At 49.1% G+C, this 23,115-nt stretch overlaps 2 protein-coding genes across 2 annotated transcripts in view; both read right to left on the bottom strand.

The window, feature by feature from the left end:
* Nucleotides 1-23: 23 nt before the first annotated feature.
* FBL (fibrillarin) lies at nt 24-11,296 on the bottom strand. Its single transcript, XM_032390638.1, has 9 exons — nt 11,186-11,296; nt 5,405-5,551; nt 5,189-5,290; nt 5,006-5,100; nt 3,863-4,033; nt 2,846-2,978; nt 1,699-1,811; nt 522-667; nt 24-412 (listed from the first exon to the last, which is right to left on the bottom strand). The coding sequence occupies exons 1-9, from the start codon at nt 11,193-11,195 to the stop codon at nt 388-390; spliced, it is 942 nt and encodes a 313-aa protein (XP_032246529.1). The 5' UTR covers nt 11,196-11,296; the 3' UTR covers nt 24-387.
* A 3,937-nt stretch (nt 11,297-15,233) lies between these two features.
* Nucleotides 15,234-23,115, bottom strand: part of FCGBP (Fc fragment of IgG binding protein) — a 40,888-nt gene continuing 33,006 nt past the window's right edge. The window contains exons 18-20 of the mRNA XM_032390634.1: nt 19,047-19,430; nt 15,579-15,846; nt 15,234-15,454 (exon numbers count right to left, since the gene is read on the bottom strand). Of these exons, the coding sequence (XP_032246525.1) occupies nt 15,616-15,846; nt 19,047-19,430 (615 nt within the window). The 3' untranslated portion in view covers nt 15,234-15,454; nt 15,579-15,615. The remainder of the gene's footprint in view (nt 15,455-15,578; nt 15,847-19,046; nt 19,431-23,115) is intronic.

Genomic DNA, 23,115 nt, shown 5'->3' on the forward strand with positions numbered 1-23,115 from the left:
CAGACATGCACAGTTAAGCTATAAACCCCGCCCAGGCGCCGGAATCCGGGTTACGGCTGCGCAAAAGGCAGCCAAGAAAGGAGCATGCGCACGACTGACCGGATGAGCTTGCCCATCCCACCACCGGGCCAGTTGACGAACGGCGCATGCGCCCTGTGGAATGGAGGTCGCTGAGTGATCAGCCCCCGGGGGTGATGGATGAAATTTTTGTTTTTCGGTAGGCTGGGCTTGAACTCACAACCCTGAGATCAAGACCTGCGCTGAGATCAAGAGGTCCACGCTTAAGCGACTGTGCCACCCAGGTGCCCCTGGGTGAGTCTTTTAATAGAAAAACACACGTGAAACAGCAGCAACACCACGTCTTGGCAATCCAGACGGCGCGGGGCTTCAGTTCTTCACCTTGGGAGGTGGCCTGTGAGAGGGAGGGGAGAGCGGATTCAGAGCTTGTCTCCACCCGGGGCCCTCCCACCAAGTGCGGAGCCGCAGGGCTCTGCCTGGGTGGGCTGCCCGGCCCTGCTCACCTGTACACACCCACCACCACCGCGTGGTCCCTCTCGTACGGCTCCAAGGTCAGCTGCTCCTGGGGCTTCATGTTCTCCTGCTGCATCTTCTTCACCTCGGAGGCGAACACGGCCTCGGCGGACGCCGTGGAGTCGATGCAGTTGGCCTGCGGAAGGGAGAATCTGAAGCCGGCAGCGGGGCTTTGGGCTGTTTTCCCTTTTCTCTGCTCTTCCCTTTTCTCTGCTCTTCAAATCACAGGTTCTTTGTTTTCATTGGAAACTCAGGTTTTGGAAATGTAGGGAAAGACTTCATTAGAGAAGTTTTCAGTTTGGTTTGGATTTGGAACAGGAAGACTTCAACAGAGACCTATTTATCTTCAAGCCAGGGTTTCAATTTTACACCCAGGGTTCCCCCCGCCCACTTCTTCTTTAACAATGTAATAATGCTGAGGATACTAAAACAAATGTAGCAAAAGGCTAACAAATGGTGAATCTGGCTGAAAATCTTTATTTCAAAATAAAACGTTTTTTGAAATGCATCTAGCATTCATCTAAAATTTATTTTGTACCAGGCTTTATTCTAAACACTACTTATTAATAAATTTAATGCTGGGCGCCTGGGTGGCTCAGTCGGTTGGGTGACTGCCTTCGGCTCAGGTCATGATCCTGGAGTCCCGGGATCGAGTCCCGCATCGGGCTCCCTGCTCAGCGGGGAGTCTGCTTCTCCCTCTGACCCTCCTCCCTCTCGTGCTCTCTGTCTCTCATTCTCTCTCTCGCAAATAAATAAATAAAATATTTAAAATAAATAAATAAATAAATAAATAAATTTAATGCTTACATCAACACTAAAAGAGCTACAACTAATATTTCTACTTGACAGGTGAAGAAACAAGCACACAGGTTAGGTAACTTGCTGAGTCACAGAGCAAGCTGGAATTCAAACTCAAATGGTCAACTCAGCGATCATGCACTTGCCCACTACTGATCATTCTATCGCCTATTTAAAACCGAAGTCTTTTTAGTTTTGTAGACATTTTTCATCATGTCCTATCTGACTAGGGGTGGGGGGGGCAGGGATAGAGGCTGGGAATAGACTGCCTGGCTTAGGAGGATGGAGGCCCCCTTGTTTTTGACTAGCTGCTTGGCAGTTACAAAGAAAGTACTACCATCCCATCTTAGACTTCTCTAAGCCCCGCACCTTAATAGAAATCACAAAGTGTCCTCCGTTACGAAGGAAAGTGTGGGCATTCAGGGCTACGATCCGGGTCTGGTCTGGCTGGGCCACGTCGGCAAAGATCACATCCACCATTGCTAGGGAGAAAGAAGTGGCAGTTACAAGCTGGATCCACCCCATCTTCCCAGCTCCTCCCATGAGGCCTGCGCCCCATCACCAGCAGGTTTCTGGCAGTCTTCCCTGCTTCCAGTCTCCCTTCCCCCATTGATTCCCTCCCTCCACAGTGTCCCCAGGATGGGTCCAAAACCCAATCACACCATCCATTCATTCCTCTTGTAAACCATGATTGCCACCTACTCTGTGGCCAGCCCTGGGCCGGGTGTGGGGGACAGAGAGACGAGTCAGACCCGGACCCTGCCCTCGAGACGCTCCCAGGTCTGGGGGGAGACAGACACGTCATCAAAAAAAGCAAGTAAAGGTAAGCACTTACAGGCAAGAGTGTCTGCAGGATTGTCAAAGGAAAATAAGTTGGAGGACAAAAGGGTATGGTATGAATGCATGGGGAAAAAAAAAAACAACTCAGAATCAGCAGCATGTGAAGTATTATTTTTAAGCCAGTGTGATTGAATAAAACAAACAAAAACATGGCATAATGAAAACTGACTTTTTTAAATTGGGAAAAGCAGACATGAAATTGCTCATACTGGTTACCTCTGAGGGTGGTTTATAAGGAATTCCAGTTTTACATTATACTTCCAAAAATTTTTTTTTTAAAAAAACACAGTAATATTCATAATGGGCCCCTCTGGGCCAGACCACACTCAGTTTGTGCTTTCTGGGTTATGATCGCCCCAGATGAGGAGAAGGAGGACCTCTGAAGGGGGCTGTCATACATAAGCCGGCGGCAGCATAAAAAGTACCATGTTTTAGAGGGAGGCAGGATGTATGGGAGCACCCAGGGAGAGGGGCAGGAGAGATCGAAGGAAAGGAGGTCCGCCTCTCCGGGGTGCCAGACACCCAAGCTCCACGACCTCACCCTCTTCCTTCCTACAGACTCAGGAGGCCTGCTCATGCACTGTGATTCCATTCCGATCAGGGCTCTGGCTACCGCTTCCAGGAAACCTGGAGTGGCCTGGCCTACACAACCAGAGCCAAGCCCTAGACCCCTCACCGATGAGCATGCGGTATTTGTGTGGGTGCCGAGCATCCTCAATAACAGGAATGATGTTGGTCCTCTTCTTGGCCAAGTTAATGAGGTCACGGCCAGAGCGGTGGGAGAACTCAACTGCATAGACTAGACCGTCCTAAAAGAAATCAAGTAATAAAAACACCGATACCAGTTCTTAGATGGAACACCTACTTTGGGCCCAAACACTACACGTAGCATCCATTCAAATCCCCGAATCAAAACCCTTTCGTTTGACAACTATTGTTGCCAAGGGTTATTCAGTCCCTCTGCACTTGATCTGAGAGCCCAGTCCCCCAATACAGTCTTCAAACCAGGAAGCCAGGGCACAGCGATGAAGTCCTAACAGCTAAGAATACTTACAATGGGCCAGGCACTGCTCTAAGTACTTTACAGGAATTCACTCATTTCTCTTCACAGCAACCTGATTTTCCAGGGTGGTAAACTGAGGCTCAGAGAGTTTAAGTAACTTGCCAAAAGCCACCTCCCTGTTAAATGCCCACACCAGAGCCTGGGATTTGTAACCACTAAATGACACAGCCTACGGTCATGTGGAGGAGCTGGGGGTCCTGAAGTGAGATGTGTGGGGCCCGCTAACCAGGGAGCCTGCACAGCGACACAGAAATGCAGGCCCAGAAACTGACATCTGTTCTTTTCAGAGAAACCAGAAGACCAGATTTGGAGGCATACATTTTTAAAGAGGGCAACCAAATCCAACAGTCTCTACCCTAGGGCCCTCTAACTGCACTTACCCCAACACACATATCCCTTCCCTCTAGACCAAGAACTCAGGAGTGAGACTAAATGAGGCTTTGGAGACCAGATGCTTGAAGCTGCTCCTTCTACCACAAGCACTCTGAAGGAAGGGCCTGGCCCCAAGCCACACGGTGCAGGGAAACAGCCAGGGCCAATGACTCCAGGCTTGTTGAGAGGCAGCCTCTCCCTCCCTTCCACCTCACCACCTGCCCTTACTCGCCCCTCCCTACCCCTCCATCCACTCACCGGGCCTACGATGTCAGAGACATGGGAGACAGTGGTGCCTGATGCAGCCCCAAGGTAGAGCACCTTGGCCCCTGGCTTGATATGGATCTGATCCACGCCGCCCAGGATTGCTGCTGCCAGCTTGGAGCGGAAGGGGTTCCAGGCACGGTACTCGATTTTGTCGTCTCCCTCCTGGGCCGGGAGAGATGGGGAGGGAAGTCAGTGCCAGGCTTTTCTGCTCGACCCCACTGCCCTTAGCCCTAGGGCCCTGGGCGCTCGTTCATTGTTCAAGAAATGAACATAGGTGCACATTGGTGACCACGACAGATGCAGTACCCGCCCTCTCATGGAGGTTACTGACCCAGGTAGAAGGGGCAGGGACAGACAATAAACACAGAGATAAAAGATCATACCCGTTACCAGCAAGACCTGTGCGTTCATTCACCAAACATTCGCTGTGCAGCATATGCTGTGGGTCAGACCCTATGCCAGGCACTAGGGATGCACAGTGAATGAGACCAAGACCCTTGTCTTCAGGGAGTAAGTATACACTAAACTAACACATGTGGTGCCGTGGCCAGTGACAGCTGCTAAGGCAAAGATCAAGGAAGGAGGACATGAAGTAGGGGGAATGGGCTGAGGAACATGGGAAAATGAGACAGGGTAGCCAGGGAAGAGCCCAGAAGGAGACATTTGCAGTAGACCCGAAGGAGGTGAGGGCCAAGCAAGCTACCTGGGGAAGCGCATCTGAGGCAGCAGGAAAGGCAGCAGAAAGCCCCATGCAGGAATGTGCTTGGCCATAAAGAAAATGACACAGGATAGTAGGGCAGAGTGTGGGCAGTGAGGGCCGCTTTTGACAGACTGGGTGGTGCAAGGTGGCCTTGTGAGAAAGGGAACGAGCCACACACACAGCTGGGAAAGCAGTATTCAAGGCAGAGGGAAGAGCAAGGTCTCTATGGCTGGAAGATACTAGGTCAGGGGGTAGGGAGGTGGAGCTGGAATGTGCAGGGTCTCCTGGGCCACACTGAGGACCTGAAGGCAATGGGGATCTGACTTATGTATTATGTATTAAGATGACCCCCCCGGCTGGCATGTGTAGGACACGTGGTAGGGTCAGGGAGACCAGACTGCTGGCTACCCTGTTAGCTGGGGCCCTGGTCTCACCGCAATTGAGACTCTCTTCTCTCCATAAACTGATTCTCCAGGGACCAGATTCTTGGTGACAAGTGCATCTTCCTTTCCTCGACAAATGAAGACACCTAAGCGAGGAGACCAGCACAGGGTGAAGACTCTGGGCTGCACCCCACCCCACCCCACCCTCAGCAGCTCCCGGCCCTCCTCACTCACCTTCATGCCGATGAGGTTCCACCATCACATTCTTCCCCGACTGGTTTCCTCTTTTCCCTCCCCGACCACGACCCCGGTTGCCACCAGACTGGAAACCTCCACCTACAAGGCAGAGAGGCAGTGAGAGAGGGAGATCCCATGATCTCTTCCCTCCCCGAGCCCCAAGCCCAGGCAAAGCCTCCTGATCATTTCCCCCCACCCCCCAACGTCACTCACCACCTCGTCCTCCTCCTCCTCGGCCTCGGCCCCTAAAGCCACCACCACGACCTCTGCCCCCGCCAAAGCCTCCTCGGCCTCCACCACGACCACCACGGTCACCAAAGCCCCCTCGGCCACCGAAGCCGCCCCCACGGGGGCTGAAACCTGTAGCGGCCACAGAAAGGGGAATCAGAGCAATGAGGTCATGTCTCACGGTCGCACCGGGCGGTGTCCACAATATCCACAACAGCAGAAAAATCAGGACTAACCCAGACGTCCGTCAGCAGAATGGGCAGAATAAGCAACAATGACAAGGATCCACAGTTACACACAACAGGTAAACAGATCCTAGAGTCATAATGTTAAGTGAAAAAGCAAGTTGAAGAAAACCACATCCAACACAGTATCTTTTATAAAGTTCAGCAACAACTGAAATTAAACAATGTCATGCTGTAACCCACCTGCCACGCCCCCCCCAAGAGGCAAGGGGATGATAATGCAAAACTCACAACACTGGGGATTTGGGTCGGGGTGGGGGGGGAGATACCTAAGTAGATGTAGGTTACTGGCAACGTTCTGCTTTTGTTGGTCAGACAGCAGATTTGCAGAATCCACTCTATTTTCAGTGTTAGTGTGAAGAGGCGAAAACACCACATGTGTGCGCACATCATGGCAGGAGGGTCCCCCAGACCCTGGGAACATTTCCATGCCCTCCCACTCCTGAACTTGGGTCTGGAAGCAAAGGGCCAACCCCCAAACAGAGGAGAGGTGGGCATGATGTCTTTCCTGCTACCCGATCTCCCTGCTCGCAAACTTGCAGAAGTCTCTCCTAGCTCAGGGAGGAAAAAAACAAGAATAAAAAATTGAATTGTCCTTTATGGATGAGTGACAGTGCATAAGCCATTTAGGGCTTGTCAATGGGACTGAAAGTTGAAGGGAAAAAAAAAGATCCAAGGAGACTTGATTTTCATCAGCTCAGGTCACGGCAAACCTGTTCACTGAGCACGTAACAATGGCGGAAGTAGATGGAATTCTGATGCCAACAGATTCAGTATCTGACTTTTCTGTACCAGTGTCCTAAGCTCCGCAGTACTTTCAGCAAATCACGAGTTATAAAACAATAGCGTGAAAATTAGTGATGCTTTAAAATGATCTCACATGATGTCAACTATTCAATAGTAAACTTGCCAGAGTTTTTTTGTTTGTTTGTTTGTTTTAAAGATTTTATTTATTTATTTGACAGGGAGAGAGACAGCGAGAGAGGGAACACAAGCAGGGGGAGTGGGAGAGGGAGAAGCAGGCTTCCCGCCGAGCAGGGAGCCCGATGCGGGGCTCGATCCCAGGACCCTGGGACCATGACCTGAGCCGAAGGCAGACGCTTAATGACTGAGCCACCCAGGCGCCCCCAGAGTTACTGTAAAGGTGCGTTACTATATTCACGCGTTATGAAAGCTTCACGCATTGTAAGGGCGTTAAAGATGAAAATGTAGGGGCGCCTGGGTGGCTTAGTCGGTTAAGTGGCTGTCTTCAGCTTGGGTCATGATCTTGGGGTCCTGGGATCAAGCCCCGTATCAGGCTCCGTGCTTGGAGGGGAGTCTGCTTCTCCCTCTGCCTCTGTTCCTGACCACCTCCCCCAGCTCTTGGGCACTCTCTCTTAAATAAATAAAATCTTTAAAAAAATTCTTTTAAACGATAAAAATGTAGAACTTTTCACCATTATTACTAATTTAAGTGTTATAAATTAAGTTTCAGAACTCCTGAAGAGCTGTCTACCTTAACTCCCTTACTCCCTCTACAGTCTCCTGTCCACACGGCAGCTAGTGATTAACCTTTTCCAAACCACAAAATTGGATCTCTTCATCCCCCTGCCTAAATCCCTTCAATGGTTTTCCATCACATTGAAAATGCAACCAAAACTCCTTTCTCTGGCTTCCAAAGCTCGAAATCAGTGGATCTCACCTTTGACTAATCCCTGGAGCCTAGAGATCCTGATTTAGGTGTCTGGTGTAGGGGCCTGAGCATAGGGCTTTTTTTTTTTTTTTTTTAAGATTTTATTTATTTATTTGAGAGAGAGAATGAGAGAAAGAGAGAGCACATGAGAGGGGGGAGGGTCAGAGGGAGAAGCAGACTCCCTGCCGAGCAGGGAGCCCGATGTGGGACTCGATCCAGGGACTCCAGGATCATGACCTGAGCCGAAGGCAGTCGCTCAACCAACTGAGCCACCCAGGCGCCCAAGCATAGGGCTTTTTAAAGCTGCCCAGGCGATTCTAAATGTGCAGCCTGAAGTAAGAACGACCATCACACGGCTCTGGCTTCCGCTGACTTTTATGACCTCACTCTTTCTATGCCAGGCCTCATGCTCTTCCTCCTCAAACTCCTTCTCCAGCTTCTAAACCTTTTTATACCTGCTGTTCCCACTGCCTGGCTTGAGACATTTGCTGGGCTCACCCACTTCCTCACTGCACTCAGGTCTTGGATGAAACGATCCTTCTTCAGAAGGGCCTTTGGGCTCCCTACCCTTTATCTGGCTTTCTTGTTTTTCCTATCAATCATCACACGTGGCACTTTTTTATTTTATTACTGCCTGATTCCGGCACCAGATTCAAGGCCCCAAGGGACCGGGATGTGGTTTTTGTTTTTTGTTTTTTTTTTTTTTTTTAGTTTTTAAAGATTTTATTTATTTATTTGACAGAGACAGACAGAGCGAGAGAGGGAACACAAGCAGGGTGAGTGAGAGAGGGAGAAGCAGGCTTCCCGCCGAGCAGGGAGCCCGATGCAGGGCTCCATCCCAGGACCCCGGGATCATGACCTGAGCTGAAGGCAGACGCTTAACGACTGAGCCACGCAGGCGCCCCAGGGACCGGATGTTTTAATCGTTTTAGTCACACTGCATGCCCAGCACCATGCACGACACTCGGCACAAGTGTGGGCTCAGTAAATATTAAGTGAGCTGAGCTGTCTGTTGATGACTCTTAAACCCCTGGGTTCTGCCTCAGGGGGAAAAAAGCACCCTCTCTGTTCATTCAGGAAGCAGGTGATGATGTGGTGACCAGAGCCGTGGTCCCCTCCCCTCAAGCAGTTCATGTGTCCCATACAGGGTGATGGAGATGCCACTCCCGACCCTAGAGAGTAGGGAAGGTTCATGGGAATCTTGCAAAACTTTATCTGTAAGGCAGAGATACGGTGATAACACAGTGCCCACCACACAGAGCTGGAAAGAATAAACGACTTAATCCACACAAAGCACTTTCCTCAACACACCTCCTGGCACACAGTTTGAATATGAGTATTAAAATGAGGGGAGGTAGAGTCCCCCTGCCCTCCCTCTTAGGGGAGACACCACTAGGCCTAAGAGACTCTCAACCCAGGCCTGACGGAACAGAGATCCGAGAAGTGTGGCCATGGCAGGGGGCACCAGGGGCATGAGTGTAAACTTTCAAGCCCAGGTACTCAAAATGTACCTTAATTCAATTCAGGTCCTGGGGAGCTTACAACAATGTACTGAAAGTACCCACTCCTCAGGGAAACTACATGTTCACACACACTTTTCCAGAAGTTTTGGGAGGAGGTTCCATGGACCCCCTGGTTTAAACCTTGCTCTCCTCCCACAATCTTCCCCATCTCAAAAACTGGACACTCTATCCTTCCGGTTACACAAGCCCAAACCCTGAGGGATCCTTGACCCCTCTCTTATACCCATATACAAGCTGCTGGCTGTATCTTCAAAATACATTTCCAAACCATGATAATGTGTCAGGCGGGTCCACTGCTACCACCCTGGTCCAAGCCACATCACCTCCTCCCCGATCACGGCAACAAGCTTCCCACTGATGCACCTGCTTCCACTTCTGCTCCCCTGAAGTCCTTTACACACACAAGCCAGAAGGATCCTTTAAATGCATCCATCAGGGGCGCCTGGGTGGCTCAGTCCTCGGGCATCTGCCTTCCGCTCAGGTCATGATCCCAGGGTTCTGGGATCGAGCCCTGCATTGGGCTCCCTGCTCCGCAGGAAGCCTGCTTCTCCCTCTCCCACTCCCCCTGCTTGTGTTCCTGCTCTCGCTATCTCTCTCTTTCTGTCAAATAAATAAATAAAATCTTTGAAAATATTAAAAAATAAAAAAAATAAATGCGTCCATCAGACTCCACCATGTTCCTGCTCACAATCTCCCCAAGGCTTCTTCTCTCAGACTCAAATCCTTAGGGGAGAGCTGACTCTTTTAACAACTTCTGCAACTTTATATCCTAATACAATGAGGGAAGGGCTGGGAGGAAGGTGTATCCTCCATTTCTGGGGGAATCAGACTATAGGGTGCCTGCAGGCATGCCGGGGTCTGATGGAGATACACAGTCTAGCACCGCCCCCCCCCGCCCCGCCCATTTCAACAGATCTCCAAATGCTGAAGAAAAAGGGAGTTTGGGAGGGGATACGTGGATCCGCAAACCCAGTCCCCCCCCACCAGATGACCCCATCTCTCCACACGTGGAGGGAAAAGAAACGGAAGAAAAACGAAGACCTGCACTAAGAAACAGACCTTATGGGTCATAGTGGGAAGATTTCCCCAAACGCTAGCGGAGCAAGTTGTGGGGAGGGGCACGACCTGATGGCCTGATTTAGAAAGACCTGAGACACCAGGGAGAAAGACCCTAATTTTGTTCCTCTTGAGAAGAACCATAAAGCTAACAATTAGAGACAATACTACTATGTTAAGCCCTGTGCTATTTTTCCCCCCAGCTTTCTTGAGATATAACTGACACTTAACATCGTGTAAGGCTACTGTGTACAACCTGTTGATTTGTACACTTAAATACCGCAAAAAGATTACCACAATATACTATTTTTTCTTAACATGATCTTGCTAAATTATAACCGGGAGCCATTTTACTGATGAGAAAACAGACTCAGAGGGTAAAGCCACTTGCCCAAGGTCACACAGTAGCTTAAGTAGCAAAGCTAGTACTGAAACTTTGAACTAAGACCTTTCTGAGGTCAAAGCCAGGACTCTCATCAATCTGCCACGAGGGAGGTGGGCTGGGTTCATCAGAATCTCGGGGAAAATCAAATGAATAAAATCACTCATGTCCTGTGACTATCTCCCTCCCCCACCCCATGCTAAGCCTATCTTGGGCTTGTGAAGGTTCATCTCACCGCGACTTGAGAATCACGATCACTCAAACCTCAGAGACCCGCCTCTCCGGGGAGTAGAGAGCGGGAAAGTGGGACAGAGAAGGCCACACACTATCAAACCGGGAGTCCTCATTCACTTGGGCCCTCTCTGAGAAGCCTGGTCTGGGAGCTGAGGGGACGGTCATTGCGGCGGTGATACGGGAGGCAAACGAGGGTCCTCTCCGACCCCGAATCGGGACTCTTCACCTGTGAACCAGGACATTATCCCCAAATCCCACGGCCTGAGATCCAAGCCCCCAGATGCCTGGATCCAGACTCTGGGTCAGTGCTCCCGACTGCCAATCCCAGCCCAATAACCAAGACCCCCTAATGACGGTCTCAATGAGATGAATCCTAGTTCAGGAACCCCCCATTCCAGGCCCAAGACCCTCGACTCACGACCGTAATCCCCGAAGCCGGCCACAGACCTCCAGACCAGGAACCCGAACCCCGGGCTCAGCATCCATCACAGGGCGGAACCGAGCCCCCCTTTCCACAGGAGACCCGAACCAGGACCCTGACCCCACAAGGGACCGGATCCCTGGCCCCTAGGCCCCGCCCCTCCGACTCCGGTCTGGCACCCCGATTCCCGACGGCCCCAGTCCCCGACCCCGGACCCCAACCCCGGCCTGCACCTGGCTTCATGGCGAGAGCTCAGCCCCCCGGCTCAGGACTCTGCGGCGCCCCAGCCTACACGAGTCCAGTGCTTTCGCACGTGGAAAGGAGCGCACGCGCGGCGACGTACGGCGCGTGACGCAACTTCGCAACCCCGCCCCTCGGAGCCGCGGCTGCGGCCGCGGCCGGGCGCGCGCGCTGTAAGCGGGGCTTCGCAAGCCTCTCGGGGCACCAGCCCCCTCGGTCGCTTTGGTGCTGTCTTTACGCGCTGCTTGCGCAGCGGTCGCTATGGTGATCGCGCTTCCCGCTGCCTCTTAACTGGTGCAAGCCTCCCGGTAATCAGGGCTCATCAGCAGGCCTTCGCACGCCCTGTGCCCTCTTCCCGTCTTCTCTATTTCTTTCTTTCTTTTTTTAAGATTTTATTTATTTACTTGACAGAGAAAGCACAAGCGGGGGGAGCGGCAGAGGGAGAAGGAGAAGCAGGCTCCCGGCTGAGCAGGGAGCCCGATGTGGGGCTTGGTCCCAGGACCCTGGGATCATGAGCGGAACCACCCAGGCACCGCATCTCTTCACTATTTCTAATTAACTTCCTAAGGTCCCCTCTACATCCAAAAGCTTTCCCTGACCCATTCCCTCCCTAAGAACAGGGAAGACTCTGGGTTCGCGTTCATGCACTTGATAAGCATTTATGCACCGAGCACTGTTCTATGCGCTGAGAATATAGCAATGAACAACACATGCAAATCCCCACCCTTCCGGAGTTCATCTTCTAGTGGGAGAAACAGATACCAACCAAGATATTAGATGGCAATAAAAGTGCTTTGGAGAAAATAACAGCAGGGAAGGAAGATAGGACTGTTGGAGGAGGGGTGACATTTCTTAATCCGTGGTCAAAGAATGCATCAGGTGACTTGGGCAGAGCTAAAAGAGGTGAGGAGTGAGGTATGCACCTATCTAGGGAAAGAAAGATCTAGGTAGTGAGGATTATATGTGCAAAGGGCCTGGGGCAGGGAAAGTATGGAGGGTCGAGAAGCAGTGAGGGGTGTGGTTGGGGCAGAGTTAGCAGGCTGAATGGAAGGAGATGAGAGCAGGGAAAATTGTGTGGGGTCTTGTGTGCCACGGGGAGGACTTTGGCTTTTACTCTGAATGAGCTGGAGCTATGGAAGGTTCTTGAACAGAGGAGGGCTGTGATCTGACATGGGAGCACTCTGTCTGCAGGTGGGAAACAGAGTGTGGGAGTGGCGGTGAGAGCAGGAAGACCAAGAAGGAGGCTGCTGCAGTGAATCAGGTAGCAGACAAGGATGGATAAGATAGGGTGCAGGCAGAGCAAGGAGGGAGGAGTGAGCAGATTCTGCATAAGTATTGGGAATTTTGTGCCTTGTGGTTTTATAATATTAATATTTAGCCTCATATTCATTCCACAAAGCAAAACAAGTGCTACTATGAGAAATTACTAAAAACCTCCAGGAGAATGCACTGGTCTGTTCCATTCATTGCTGTATCACCCAGTACCTAGAACAAGGCCTGGCCCAGAGTGAGTGCTTCATTTGGTTGTTCTCTCTCTTTCTCTCTCTCACAAACACACACGCTGGCCAAGAATTTTCAGAGATTATGATTTTATTCATTTTAAAACTTTTTTTTAAAGTACGACATGCAACTGTACAGCTTTACGAGTTATCACAAAGGAAAGAACCCATACCACCACCACCCAACCCACAAATAGAACATTACCGGTACTCTAAAAGCCCCCCTGTGACCCTTACGTCTCTTTCACTATGTACCCTGTTCCCACCTTGCTTTCTTCACTTCATAACATATCCTGGAGATCAGCACAGTACAGTGTATACAAATACGCCTTATTTTACCTTCATCTGCAGAGTTGTCCATCATGTAGATCAACTAGTCCCCTACTGATGGACATCTGAATTGTCTTTTTTTTTAATTGCAGCATTGTTGTGAAGCTCAGAAATACTATAGGTGAATACCCTGACGTATTGAATTATTCAACAATGTACATTTCTTTTTCTGTCAATTGCCTGTGTATATCCTCCACTCATTTTTTTTCCTAATCAGACTTATTGATTTGAAGGAGCTCTCTACATATTGTGGATATAAGCCTTTACTAGGTATGTTGCAAATCTTTCCTCCAGGTTAATCATTGGCCATTTATTCATTCAATAAATATGTACTGAGCATCTACTATGTGCTAGGTGCTGGGAATAAAGTGGTGAATGAGGCAGATGTAGTCTCTGCCTTTGAGTTACTTCTAATTGGGCAGAAATTCAAATAAAAGTAATTTTAAAGTGTAATAAATGCTAGGAAGGAAAGAAGCAAGCAGGCAAGCATCTGGGACAGAGGGTAACAGAGGGAATCCACTTTAAGTGAGGTGGCTGTGGAAGGCCTCTCTAAGGTAATAACATGTAAGCTGACATTTGAAGGATGAGAAGCAGTTAGTCATATGGCAAGTGGAAAGAACAGCATATCGCAAAATAGTGAAGTGGGAAAATTTGTCATGTTCAGTACATTGAAAAATCAGGTTCCTGAATCATAATTGGCAAGGACAGTGATTGGAGATGAGTCAGAAGAGGTGGACAGGGGACTTATAGGACAAGGTGAAGAATTTGATTTTATTGTTAAGAGAAATTTATAGCCAATGGTCCCCTTTATATGTTAAGAAGAGTCGAGTAACAGTGAGAATGTATTACAAAAGGGGAAGAGCAGATAGGAGGCTGTTGGCGTTGTTAGCATGAATGAGGGTGATGGTTGCACCAGGTGGGCATAAGAAAGGCAGAATTCAGGTATGCTTTGATACAACCCAACAGGATTTGTTGATGAACTGCGTGAGGGGCAATGGGGAGGGAAGAATCAAGAATGATCCCTATTTTCTGACTGCTACAGTGAGTATTGGCAGTGCTATTCACGGAGGTGGGGAAGGCCATCATAGGAAGGGTGGGGGACAGGGTTGGAAAGTTCAAATTTTGACTTGTGGATTGGATGGACACATTAAATCCTCACTCCAACTCTACGAGGTAGGTACTTTCATGAGCTCTGCTTTAAATATGATGCTGTTGGGGCACCTGGGTGGCTCAGTTGGTTAAGCGTCTGACCCTTGGTTTTGGCTCGGGTCATGATCTCAAGATCTTGAGATGGGAGCCCCGCATCATGCTCCGTGCTCAACAGGGAGTCTGCTTGAAATCTCCTTCTCCCTTTCCCTCTCCCACTGCCCCTTCCCCTGATCACATGCTTTCTCTTAAATAAATAGATAGATAAATACATACATACATACATACATATATACATAAGATGGTTTTGAGTGAATATTTGAGTTCCTTCAAAATTCTTATGTTGGAACCTAATCCCCAATGTGATAGTATTTGGAGGTGGGGCCTTTGAGAGGTGATTAGGTCATGAGGGTGGAGCCCTCAGGAATGAAATTAGTGCCTTTATAAAAAAGGTCCCAAAGGGCCCCCTTGCCCCTCTGCAATGTGAGGACACAAGAGAAGACAGCCAACTATGAACCAGGGAGAGGGCTCTCGCCAGGCACCGAGTCCACTGGTGCCTTGATCTTGGACTTCCCAGCCTCCAGAACTGTGAGAAATAAATTTCTGCTGTTTATGTCATCCATTCTATGGTATTTTGTTATAGCAGCTGCACAGACTAAGACATATGAGGAAACTGAGTGACAGAGAAATTAACTTGTTGGATTATAAATGATCAAGCTAGAATCTATTCATCCCTCTTTCCATTTTTGACTCCTTCCCTCCATCCAATTTTTCATCTTTTCTTCATCTACTCTTTTAATTATCCCTGTCCCTATCTTCCCATTTCTCCACCCCCCATCCACCCATCCATGTCTCCTTCCTCCCTCCCTCCCTTTACTCTCCCTTCTACCCACCCATAATCCATCTACCCATCCATCCATCCATCCATCCACCCACCCATAATCCATCCAACCATCCATCCATCCATCCATCCATCCATCCATCCATCCATCCATCCATCTTTTCACCCCCCAATAAATATTCCTTGTGTGCCAGATGCCCCAGGCATCTGGCAGCTGCTGTGCAAGAAGGAAAGTCAGGGAGGAGAAGGCATAAGACAGACACATTGGCATGCAGCTTAGCCTAAGATATTTATTCAATGCTCTCACAGTTGGCCTCGGCGGCTCCTCAAAGGGGTAGAACAGTGTAGGGGCACACAGGGACACTGTGCACCCTCCAATTATTGCAATCTCCAGGAGGGTCAGGTCGTGAAGTCCTCATTCCCGGGAGATGACTGATCAGCTGTCACTGTAAGAGACAGACTCTTAGCACTTCCTCTTACAGACTGAGCACTTACCCTGACTGCCCCCTTCCCATGAGGACCCAGGTGCCCCTGCCCCAAGTGGCCTGGCTTCCATGCTATATCCCTCACCATGGGGAGAAGTCCTGCGCTCTCCAGCTCTCCGTCATCATCTTCCAGAGTCACGCCCGTCATTGGTCTGGTCCCCATCAAAGTTTCCGCAGACCCCACACAGCTTCCCGGCATGGTCTTTGCTGACCATCACAGCCAGCTGCCCTTTGCTGCGAAGCCACACCTGGATCCCTGCTTTCTGATTAACGCTCACAGAGCCATCGGGATTCTTATGTATGGACACAGATGCTGATAACTCAACTGGGAGCGACACATGGAGACCATTCACCTGGTGGTGGTAGGGGAAAACAGAGGTGAGGCTAGAGCCACAAAAATGCTGGAGGGTTACCAGGATGGAGACTCCAAGGAAGACAACAAGTTCAAGGAGCAAAAGCAGAGACACAGGTGCCAAAAGAGACAAAGATATGGATGGAGGCACTGTATGGAGAGAGGCATACATAAGCTAGCTGGCGATTTGGACAGATGGTTAAAAGGACAGACGGGTTGACAGAGAGATGGGTCAATGGATAAGTAAGGATGCACAAAACATTCCAAGGGCAGCTGGGGTGGCGAGGAGCACTTTGTACCAGACAGATAAACACACAATCCAACCCCAGCATCATCCTGTCTGGTTCTGCTTTTCAAAATAAAAAAACACTTGTATGTGTTCTGTAAGTTACTGGTTCCCTAACAAAAGCAACTTCATGCCTTATTTTTTCAGTGCTGATGTCTAAAGACAATTAATGACCTAGAAAGTATCATAATCATGTGAGAAAATTACTGTTTCTCTGTCATAAGCTGTGGACTCAGTAACCTTGGGAACCATATGAGTTTTTTTCCTTTAAATAACTGTTGTTTATTTTCATTGATGAGTTAATCCTTCTAGAGCTAGACTCCCTAGAGAACCTTCTTTGAAATAAAAGTTCTTTTTTTCTAAATGATTTCTGTCTGAGTCTTCCTCTGCCAGTTGATTGGAAAGATAGGTAGATATTATCTGGATGGATGGATGGATGGATGGATGGATGGATGGATGGATGGATGAATGGATAGATGGGTGGATGGATAGATGGATGGATGGATGGATGGATGAATGGATAGATGGGTGGATGGATGGATGGATGGATGATGGGTGGATGGGTGGATGGGTGGATGGATGGATGGACGGATGGGTGGATGGATGGATGGATGATGGGTGGGTGGATGCATGGATGGATGGATGGATGGACTGGTGGGTGGATGGGTTGATGGATGGATGATGGGTGGGTGGATGGATGGATGGATTGGTGGTGGATGGGTGGATGTGTGGTTGGATTGTTGGGTGGATGGGTAGAAGGAAAGAAGGAATAGGGGAAGGGAAAATGGAGGGAAGGAGAGAGGGGAAATGGGAAACAGGGGTAGAAGAATAGATGGCTGGAAGGAAGAAGAGAAAGAGAGACAGACGTAGCGAAGGATAGTTGGAGGGGTGGATGCAAAGTTTCACCAGGCTTCAAGCTTTGGAAGTAAAAGAACTGGGTCTGAATCATCTGTGTCACTCAGCGCATGGTCTGCTGTTGTAGTGGGAACAGAGCTGAATGTATTCACAAAAGCACCCTTTTCCTGGGAATCCTCTTTGGGTGGCCGGGCCCCGTTCTGGGTACTGGGGACAAAGTGACAATCAAGATGGACAGGACTACTGCCCACCTGAGGATTATATTCTAGGGATGGCAAAAGGCAACAAACACAAACAAATAATGGATGACTTCAGAGAGAGAGAAGTGTCTTCAAGGAAATCAAATAGAGCGATAGCATGGAGACTGGGATGGAGAGGAGGAACTTCTGTAGGTGGTCAGGAAAGGCCTTTCTGGAGAAGCAGTGCTGGAACCGAGACCTGGAGGACAAGAAGGTGTCAACTCAGACCACCTGGGAGAAGAGCCTTGCAGCAGTGGGAACAGCACACGTGAAGGCCTGAGGTAGGGACAAGCTTGGTTTGCTGAAAGGTCAGCCCAGCCTGTCATTAGTATAGCTAACGAGGGATGGAGTTACTGGAAACGGGGTTGGAGGCCAGCAGGAGTCAGATCACACAAAGCCTCGTCCGTAGGCCAAGGAAGGGAGGTGGCTTGAGTTTGGAATGCTGCTCTAGGAAGCCACCACAGAGTTTTCCACCTGATCTAATTCCCAGTTCTAGAGCATCTGTCAGCTCTGTAGAGAACTGTTTCTCTCGATAGAGGGGCAAGGGGAGGTCAAGAGTAGGTGTCTGTTAACCTGAATTATGGATCAAGGAGATGGCTTGAGAAAAGGAATGAGTGGTCCAGATTACCCGAAGGAGAGAACGCAAGCCTCCCTGTTTCCAGCAGGGCTGTGTCTCGGCCCATCTCCATGCGCTGGTTGGGGGATGCAGACCATCCACTGAGGGGGTTGTGTTTGGAGCACCAGCTGTCTCCCTCCACTGAACCCAGAAGACCCCAGTGGATGTCTCTGCAATCAATAAACAGGTCATAAAAATAGGGATATGCTCCTCTAGGAACTTCAGTGTGGCCTGATGTCCGTGTTTGGGTCTGGGACTCTCCCATGCGGGCCGTGAATGACTGGACCGTAAGTCAGCCATCAGTCCTCAGTTTGGCCAGATTCTCTCTCAGAAATCTGGAATGGGGGTGGCGAGAACCATGGGGTTTGGCAAATGCAAATGTACGTGAGAGGAAGTCAAGGGGCAAAGGGAGGGGGCACCAGGGCTGGAACAGACTCTTGGAGGCAGACAATGATAGGCCGAGGGGGTCCTGAAGAGAAAGCTGAGGGACAGGAAGAGGGAAGGATCAGTGGCCCAGCATCATCAGAGTCCAGGAGAAGTTCCTACTGAACACTGCACTTGGACACGATCGTGGCCCCTTGTATCCACAGTTATCCCCAGCACCGTGTTCCCACCAATGTGGTTGGGAACTGAGCCTGGTGCTGGTGGGTTCAAAGCCTGGATCTCTCCCAGGCACTGTCTGAATGCCTTGAACGAATGATTTCACCTTCTTGGGCCCTCGTTTATCCTCTGTGTAAAATGGAGATAATGGTCCCTGTCTTTCTGGGGAACTAAAAAGAATGAAACTGATTTGATGAATATGAAGTCCAAAAGATAGAGGTACAAATCCAGATAATACCGCCAGGGCACCTGGATCCAGCTACGCCTGAGGCTCTACCCCTGGATTTTCTAGTTCTGGAGGGCCAAGAAGTTCCTTTTTGCTCAAGGCAATCTGAATTCGGGTTTCTGCTGCTTATAACCAATAGAGTTTAGACTAACTCTATGATCAAAACAACTAATTGACTTGAGTGTGTTTTCGCTCCTCAAGAACTCAGCCGGAACAGAGAGACTAAGTTTGAAATACTGAGACAAATACCAATCCAGAGACTAAACTACAGAGATCTGGATAAAGAAAGCACAAGGCAGATGGGCAGCCAGGATTGTAGGGGCACGGCAGCAGGAAGGACAAAAGCCCAGGGGAGACGTGCCCCCATGCCCGGGCTTACCCACACTCCGTTCTCTGAGCTCAGAATCACCAGCCCGTCCTCGAAGAAGACGTGAACCTGGTTCACAGGTCCAATTTTGCCTTCACAGGCCTGGACGACAGCCACCACACGGAACCAGGGAATGGTGTCTGGTAGCCCTGGGCAGCGGGAAGACAGTTCGTAGATGCCCTGGGAGCGGAAAGCTCCATGGGACCCATCGAAGGTGGTGAGGTTGGCATCCACAGAGAGGGAACAGAGACCCTGGGGGGCCCAGCAGTTCTGGGCCCCGGCCCGGACCTCACAGACCCGGTCTGGCCCACAGCTGGCTGCCTTGCATGTCAGGCCAGTGCTTGGGGAGCAGGAACAGTGCTGGCTGCAGTCTGAGCTCAGCAGTGAGGAGTTCACCTGTGCACAGAGAGAGGAGCCAGGTGGCTGGGGTGCGGCAGATGGCGCCCATGGCCGCAATCTCCCAAACCCTCTGTATCTACATAGAGTGACTTGGCACCAACTTCCATTGAACCATGGAGTTTACTTTCCCTTTCCCCAGGAATCTGGGTTCACCTTAACGCTATGCTTGGCTTGTTATAAGGCAGCAGAAGCAATGCCGCCCCAGGTTCAAGGTTGGACCTCATGGGACCGCAGTTTTCTCTCCTCTCTCTCTCTCCCTCCCTTCCTCCCTTCTTCTCTCTCTCTTTCTTGGAACCCTGCCCATAAGAACAAGCATGGGCTAGCCTGCTGGAGGATGAGACTCCACGGAACAGAGACAATGATCCCAGCTGTCACATTGTATGCCAGGCAGCCCTCAGCGGACCCGTCGCATGGCTAGAGATGTATGAGTGATTCCCGGAACAGCGGAGGAACCACCCAGCTGAGTCCACCCCAAAGAGCAGACTCCCAGAATCATGACCTCAACAAATAGTTGTTCTAAGCCACTATGTTTTGGGGTAGTTTGTAACCCAGTAAAAGCCAACTGATACCAGGTAGGACAGAGAGCCCAGAGTCTTGACACCCACAGCCCAGACCATGGGGCCCTGGGAACCCAACTCCGGGAGATAATTTTTTTTCTCTGACTGGCTGCTCTCTCTTCACTGCATTCTCAAGTTGTCCTCATCTCCCAAATCCTTAACTGCTACTTTGCTCAGGGCTCAGTCCTTAGACCTTTTCCTTCTCTCTCTGTGTTCACTACCTGGTGATCTCATCAAATCTCATCAAAAGCAGCGTCTGATCCTCATTTGGACTCTGGCCGAGGGGGGTGGGTGATTGTCGTAGAGGACATTATTGGGACCACTGATAAAATTCAAATGGAATAGTTATAGTATTGAATCAGTGTTCATTTCCCGATTTTGAAATTAATCACATCATAATCATGTAAATGAATTTCCTTATTCTTAGGAAATGCTAAAGTACTAAGGGGTAAAGGGGCACTATGTCAGCATCACTCTCAAATAGTTCATAAAAAATGTGCATATATACTTATATAGAGAGGATGATAAAGCAAACGTGTCGGGGCGCCTGGGTGGCTCAGTCAGTTAAACTTCTGCCTTTGGCTTGGGGCGCCTGGGTGGCTCAGATGGTTAAGCATCTGCCTTCAGCTCAGGTCATGATCCCAGGGTCCTGGGATCGAGCCCCGCATCGGGCTCCTTGCTCAGCGGGAAGCCTGCTTCTCCCTCTCCTTCTACTGCTCCCCCTGCTTGTGCTCTCTCGCTCTCTCTGTCAAATAAATAAAATCTTTAAACAAATAAACAAACAAACAAAAAACGTCTGCCTTTGGCTCAGGTCATGATTTCAGGGTCCTGGAATTGAGTCCCATATGGGGCTCCCTGCTTAGCAGGGAGTCTGCTTCTCCCTCTCCTTCTGCTCCTCCCCCTTGCTCGTTCTCTCTCTCTCTCAGATAAATAAATAAAATCTTAAAAAAAAAGCAAGCTTGTCAAAAGGTCAACAAGAACCTAAAGGAAAGGTATACAGGAGTTCTTTGTATGATTCTTGCACATTTCCTTAAGTTTGAATTCTTTAAAAATAAAAGTCTGAATAGAGAACCCAGAAATGGACCCTCAACTCTGTGGTCAACCAATCTTCAACAAAGCAGGAAAAAATGTCCAATGGAAAAAAAACAGTCTCTTCAACAAATGGTGTTAGGAAAACTGGACAGCTACATGCAGAAGAATGAAACTGGATCATTTCCTTAAAATGGATGAAAGATCTAAATGTGAAACAGGAATCCATCAAAGTCCTAGAGGAGAACACAGGCAACAACCTCTTCAACCTTGGCCGCAGCAACTTCTTGCTAGACACGTCTCCAAAGGCAAGGGACACAAAGGCCAAAATGAACTATTGGGATTTCATCAGGATAAAAAGCTTTTGCACTACAAAGGAAACAGTCGACAAAACCAAAAGACAAGTGAGAGAATGGGAGAAGATATTTGCAAATGATATATTAGATAAAGGGCTAGTATCCAAAATCTATAAAGAACTTATCAAACAACACCCAAAGAACAAATAATCCAATTAAGAAATGGGCAGAAGACATGAACAGACATTTCTCCAAAGAAGACATCCAAATGGCCAACAGACACATGAAAAGATGCTCAACATCACTCGGCATCAGGGAAATACAAATCAAAACCTCAATGAGATACCACCTCACACCAGTCAGAATGGCTAAAATTAACAAGTCAGGAAACGACAAATGCTGGCGAGGATGCGGAGAAAGGGGAACCCTCCTACACTGCTGGTGGGAATGCAAGCTGGTGCAGCCACTCTGGAAAACAGTATGGAGATTCCTCAAAAAGTTGAAAATAGAGCTACCCTATGACCCAGTAATTGCACTACTGGGTATTTATCCCAAAGATATAAATGTAGTAATCCGAAGGGGTACTTGCACCCCAATGTTTATAGCAGCAATGTCCACAATAGCCAAACGATGGAAAGAGCCCAGACACCCATCAACAGATGAATGGATAAACATGTGGAATATATATATACAATGGAATATTACGCAGCCATCAAAAAATGAAATCTTGCCATTTGCAACAACGTGGATGGAACTAGAGGGGTTTTTTTTGTTTTGTTTTTGTTTTTAAAGATTTTATTTATTTATTTGACAGAGAGAGAGAGAGCAAGAGCAGGAACACAAACAGGGGGAGCGGGAGAGGGAGAAGCAGGCTTCCCGCCGAGCAGGGAGCCCGATGTGGGACTCGATCCCAGGACCCTGGGATCATGACCTGAGCTGAAGGCAGACGCTTAACGACTGAGCCACCCAGGTACCCAAGGAACTAGAGGGTTTTATGCTAAGCGAAATAAGTCAATCAGAGAAAGACACAATTATCATATGATCTCACTCGTATGTGGAATTTAAGAAACAAGACAGAGGATCATCGGGGAAGAAAGGAAAGAATGAAACAAGATGAAACCAGAGAGGAAGATACTTGATCATAGGAGACTCTTAATCGTAGGAAACAAACTGAGGGTTGCTGGAGGGGAGGGGGGTGGAGGGATAGGGTAACTGGGTGAGGGACATTAGGGAGGGTATGTGCTGTAATGAGCACTGGGTATTATGTAAGACTGAGGAATCACAGACCTGTACTCCTGAAACAAATAATACATTATATGTTAATTTAAAAAATAAAATTGAAGTCTGAAAACATTAAAGGAAATGAATGAATGGAACAAAAGAGCTAAATACCATCTCTATATAGATGGCTCGCTCATCTGTATCTCTAGCCCAGACTTCTCTGGTGAATGCCAGACTCATAAATCCAAGAAACCTCCTAGCACAGGCAGACTGGTCAGCGCTGGGATGGGGGAAGCACTGGGGTAATACCTAACCCAGCCTAGGGGATCAGGGAGAGCTTCTTGTAGGCAATGAGCCCCAGAGGAAGGAGAAGTTTGGCATTTCCTTCCCCGGAAGTCTTGCACTTCCAGGCCTTCTAGCCTAGCTTTCTGCCATTAATAAAACGATGCGGATAAATGAGGGTGGAATGTGGTCATTCATCTTTCCTTTACTTGATAAATATGCTTCTGAGCAGGTAGGATGCCTAGTCGTTCAGAGGGTGGGTCCGGGCTGCTGGGGTGTGAATCCCAGCATCACCAC

This window comes from Phoca vitulina, unplaced genomic scaffold, assembly GCF_004348235.1.
Source record: "Phoca vitulina isolate PV1807 unplaced genomic scaffold, GSC_HSeal_1.0 scaffold58, whole genome shotgun sequence".
In the NCBI taxonomy this organism is placed as follows: domain Eukaryota; kingdom Metazoa; phylum Chordata; class Mammalia; order Carnivora; family Phocidae; genus Phoca; species Phoca vitulina.

Bases quoted from the DNA above. Each gene is read 5' to 3' on its own strand.
- FBL (XM_032390638.1), bottom strand. The intron at 2,979-3,862 runs GTGAGTGGATGG...GATTTCTTTTAG, and splicing joins TCTCTGACATCGTAGGCCCG to GACGGTCTAGTCTATGCAGT. The intron at 1,812-2,845 runs GTGAGGGGTCTA...CTTTCTCCCTAG, and splicing joins CAAATACCGCATGCTCATCG to CAATGGTGGATGTGATCTTT.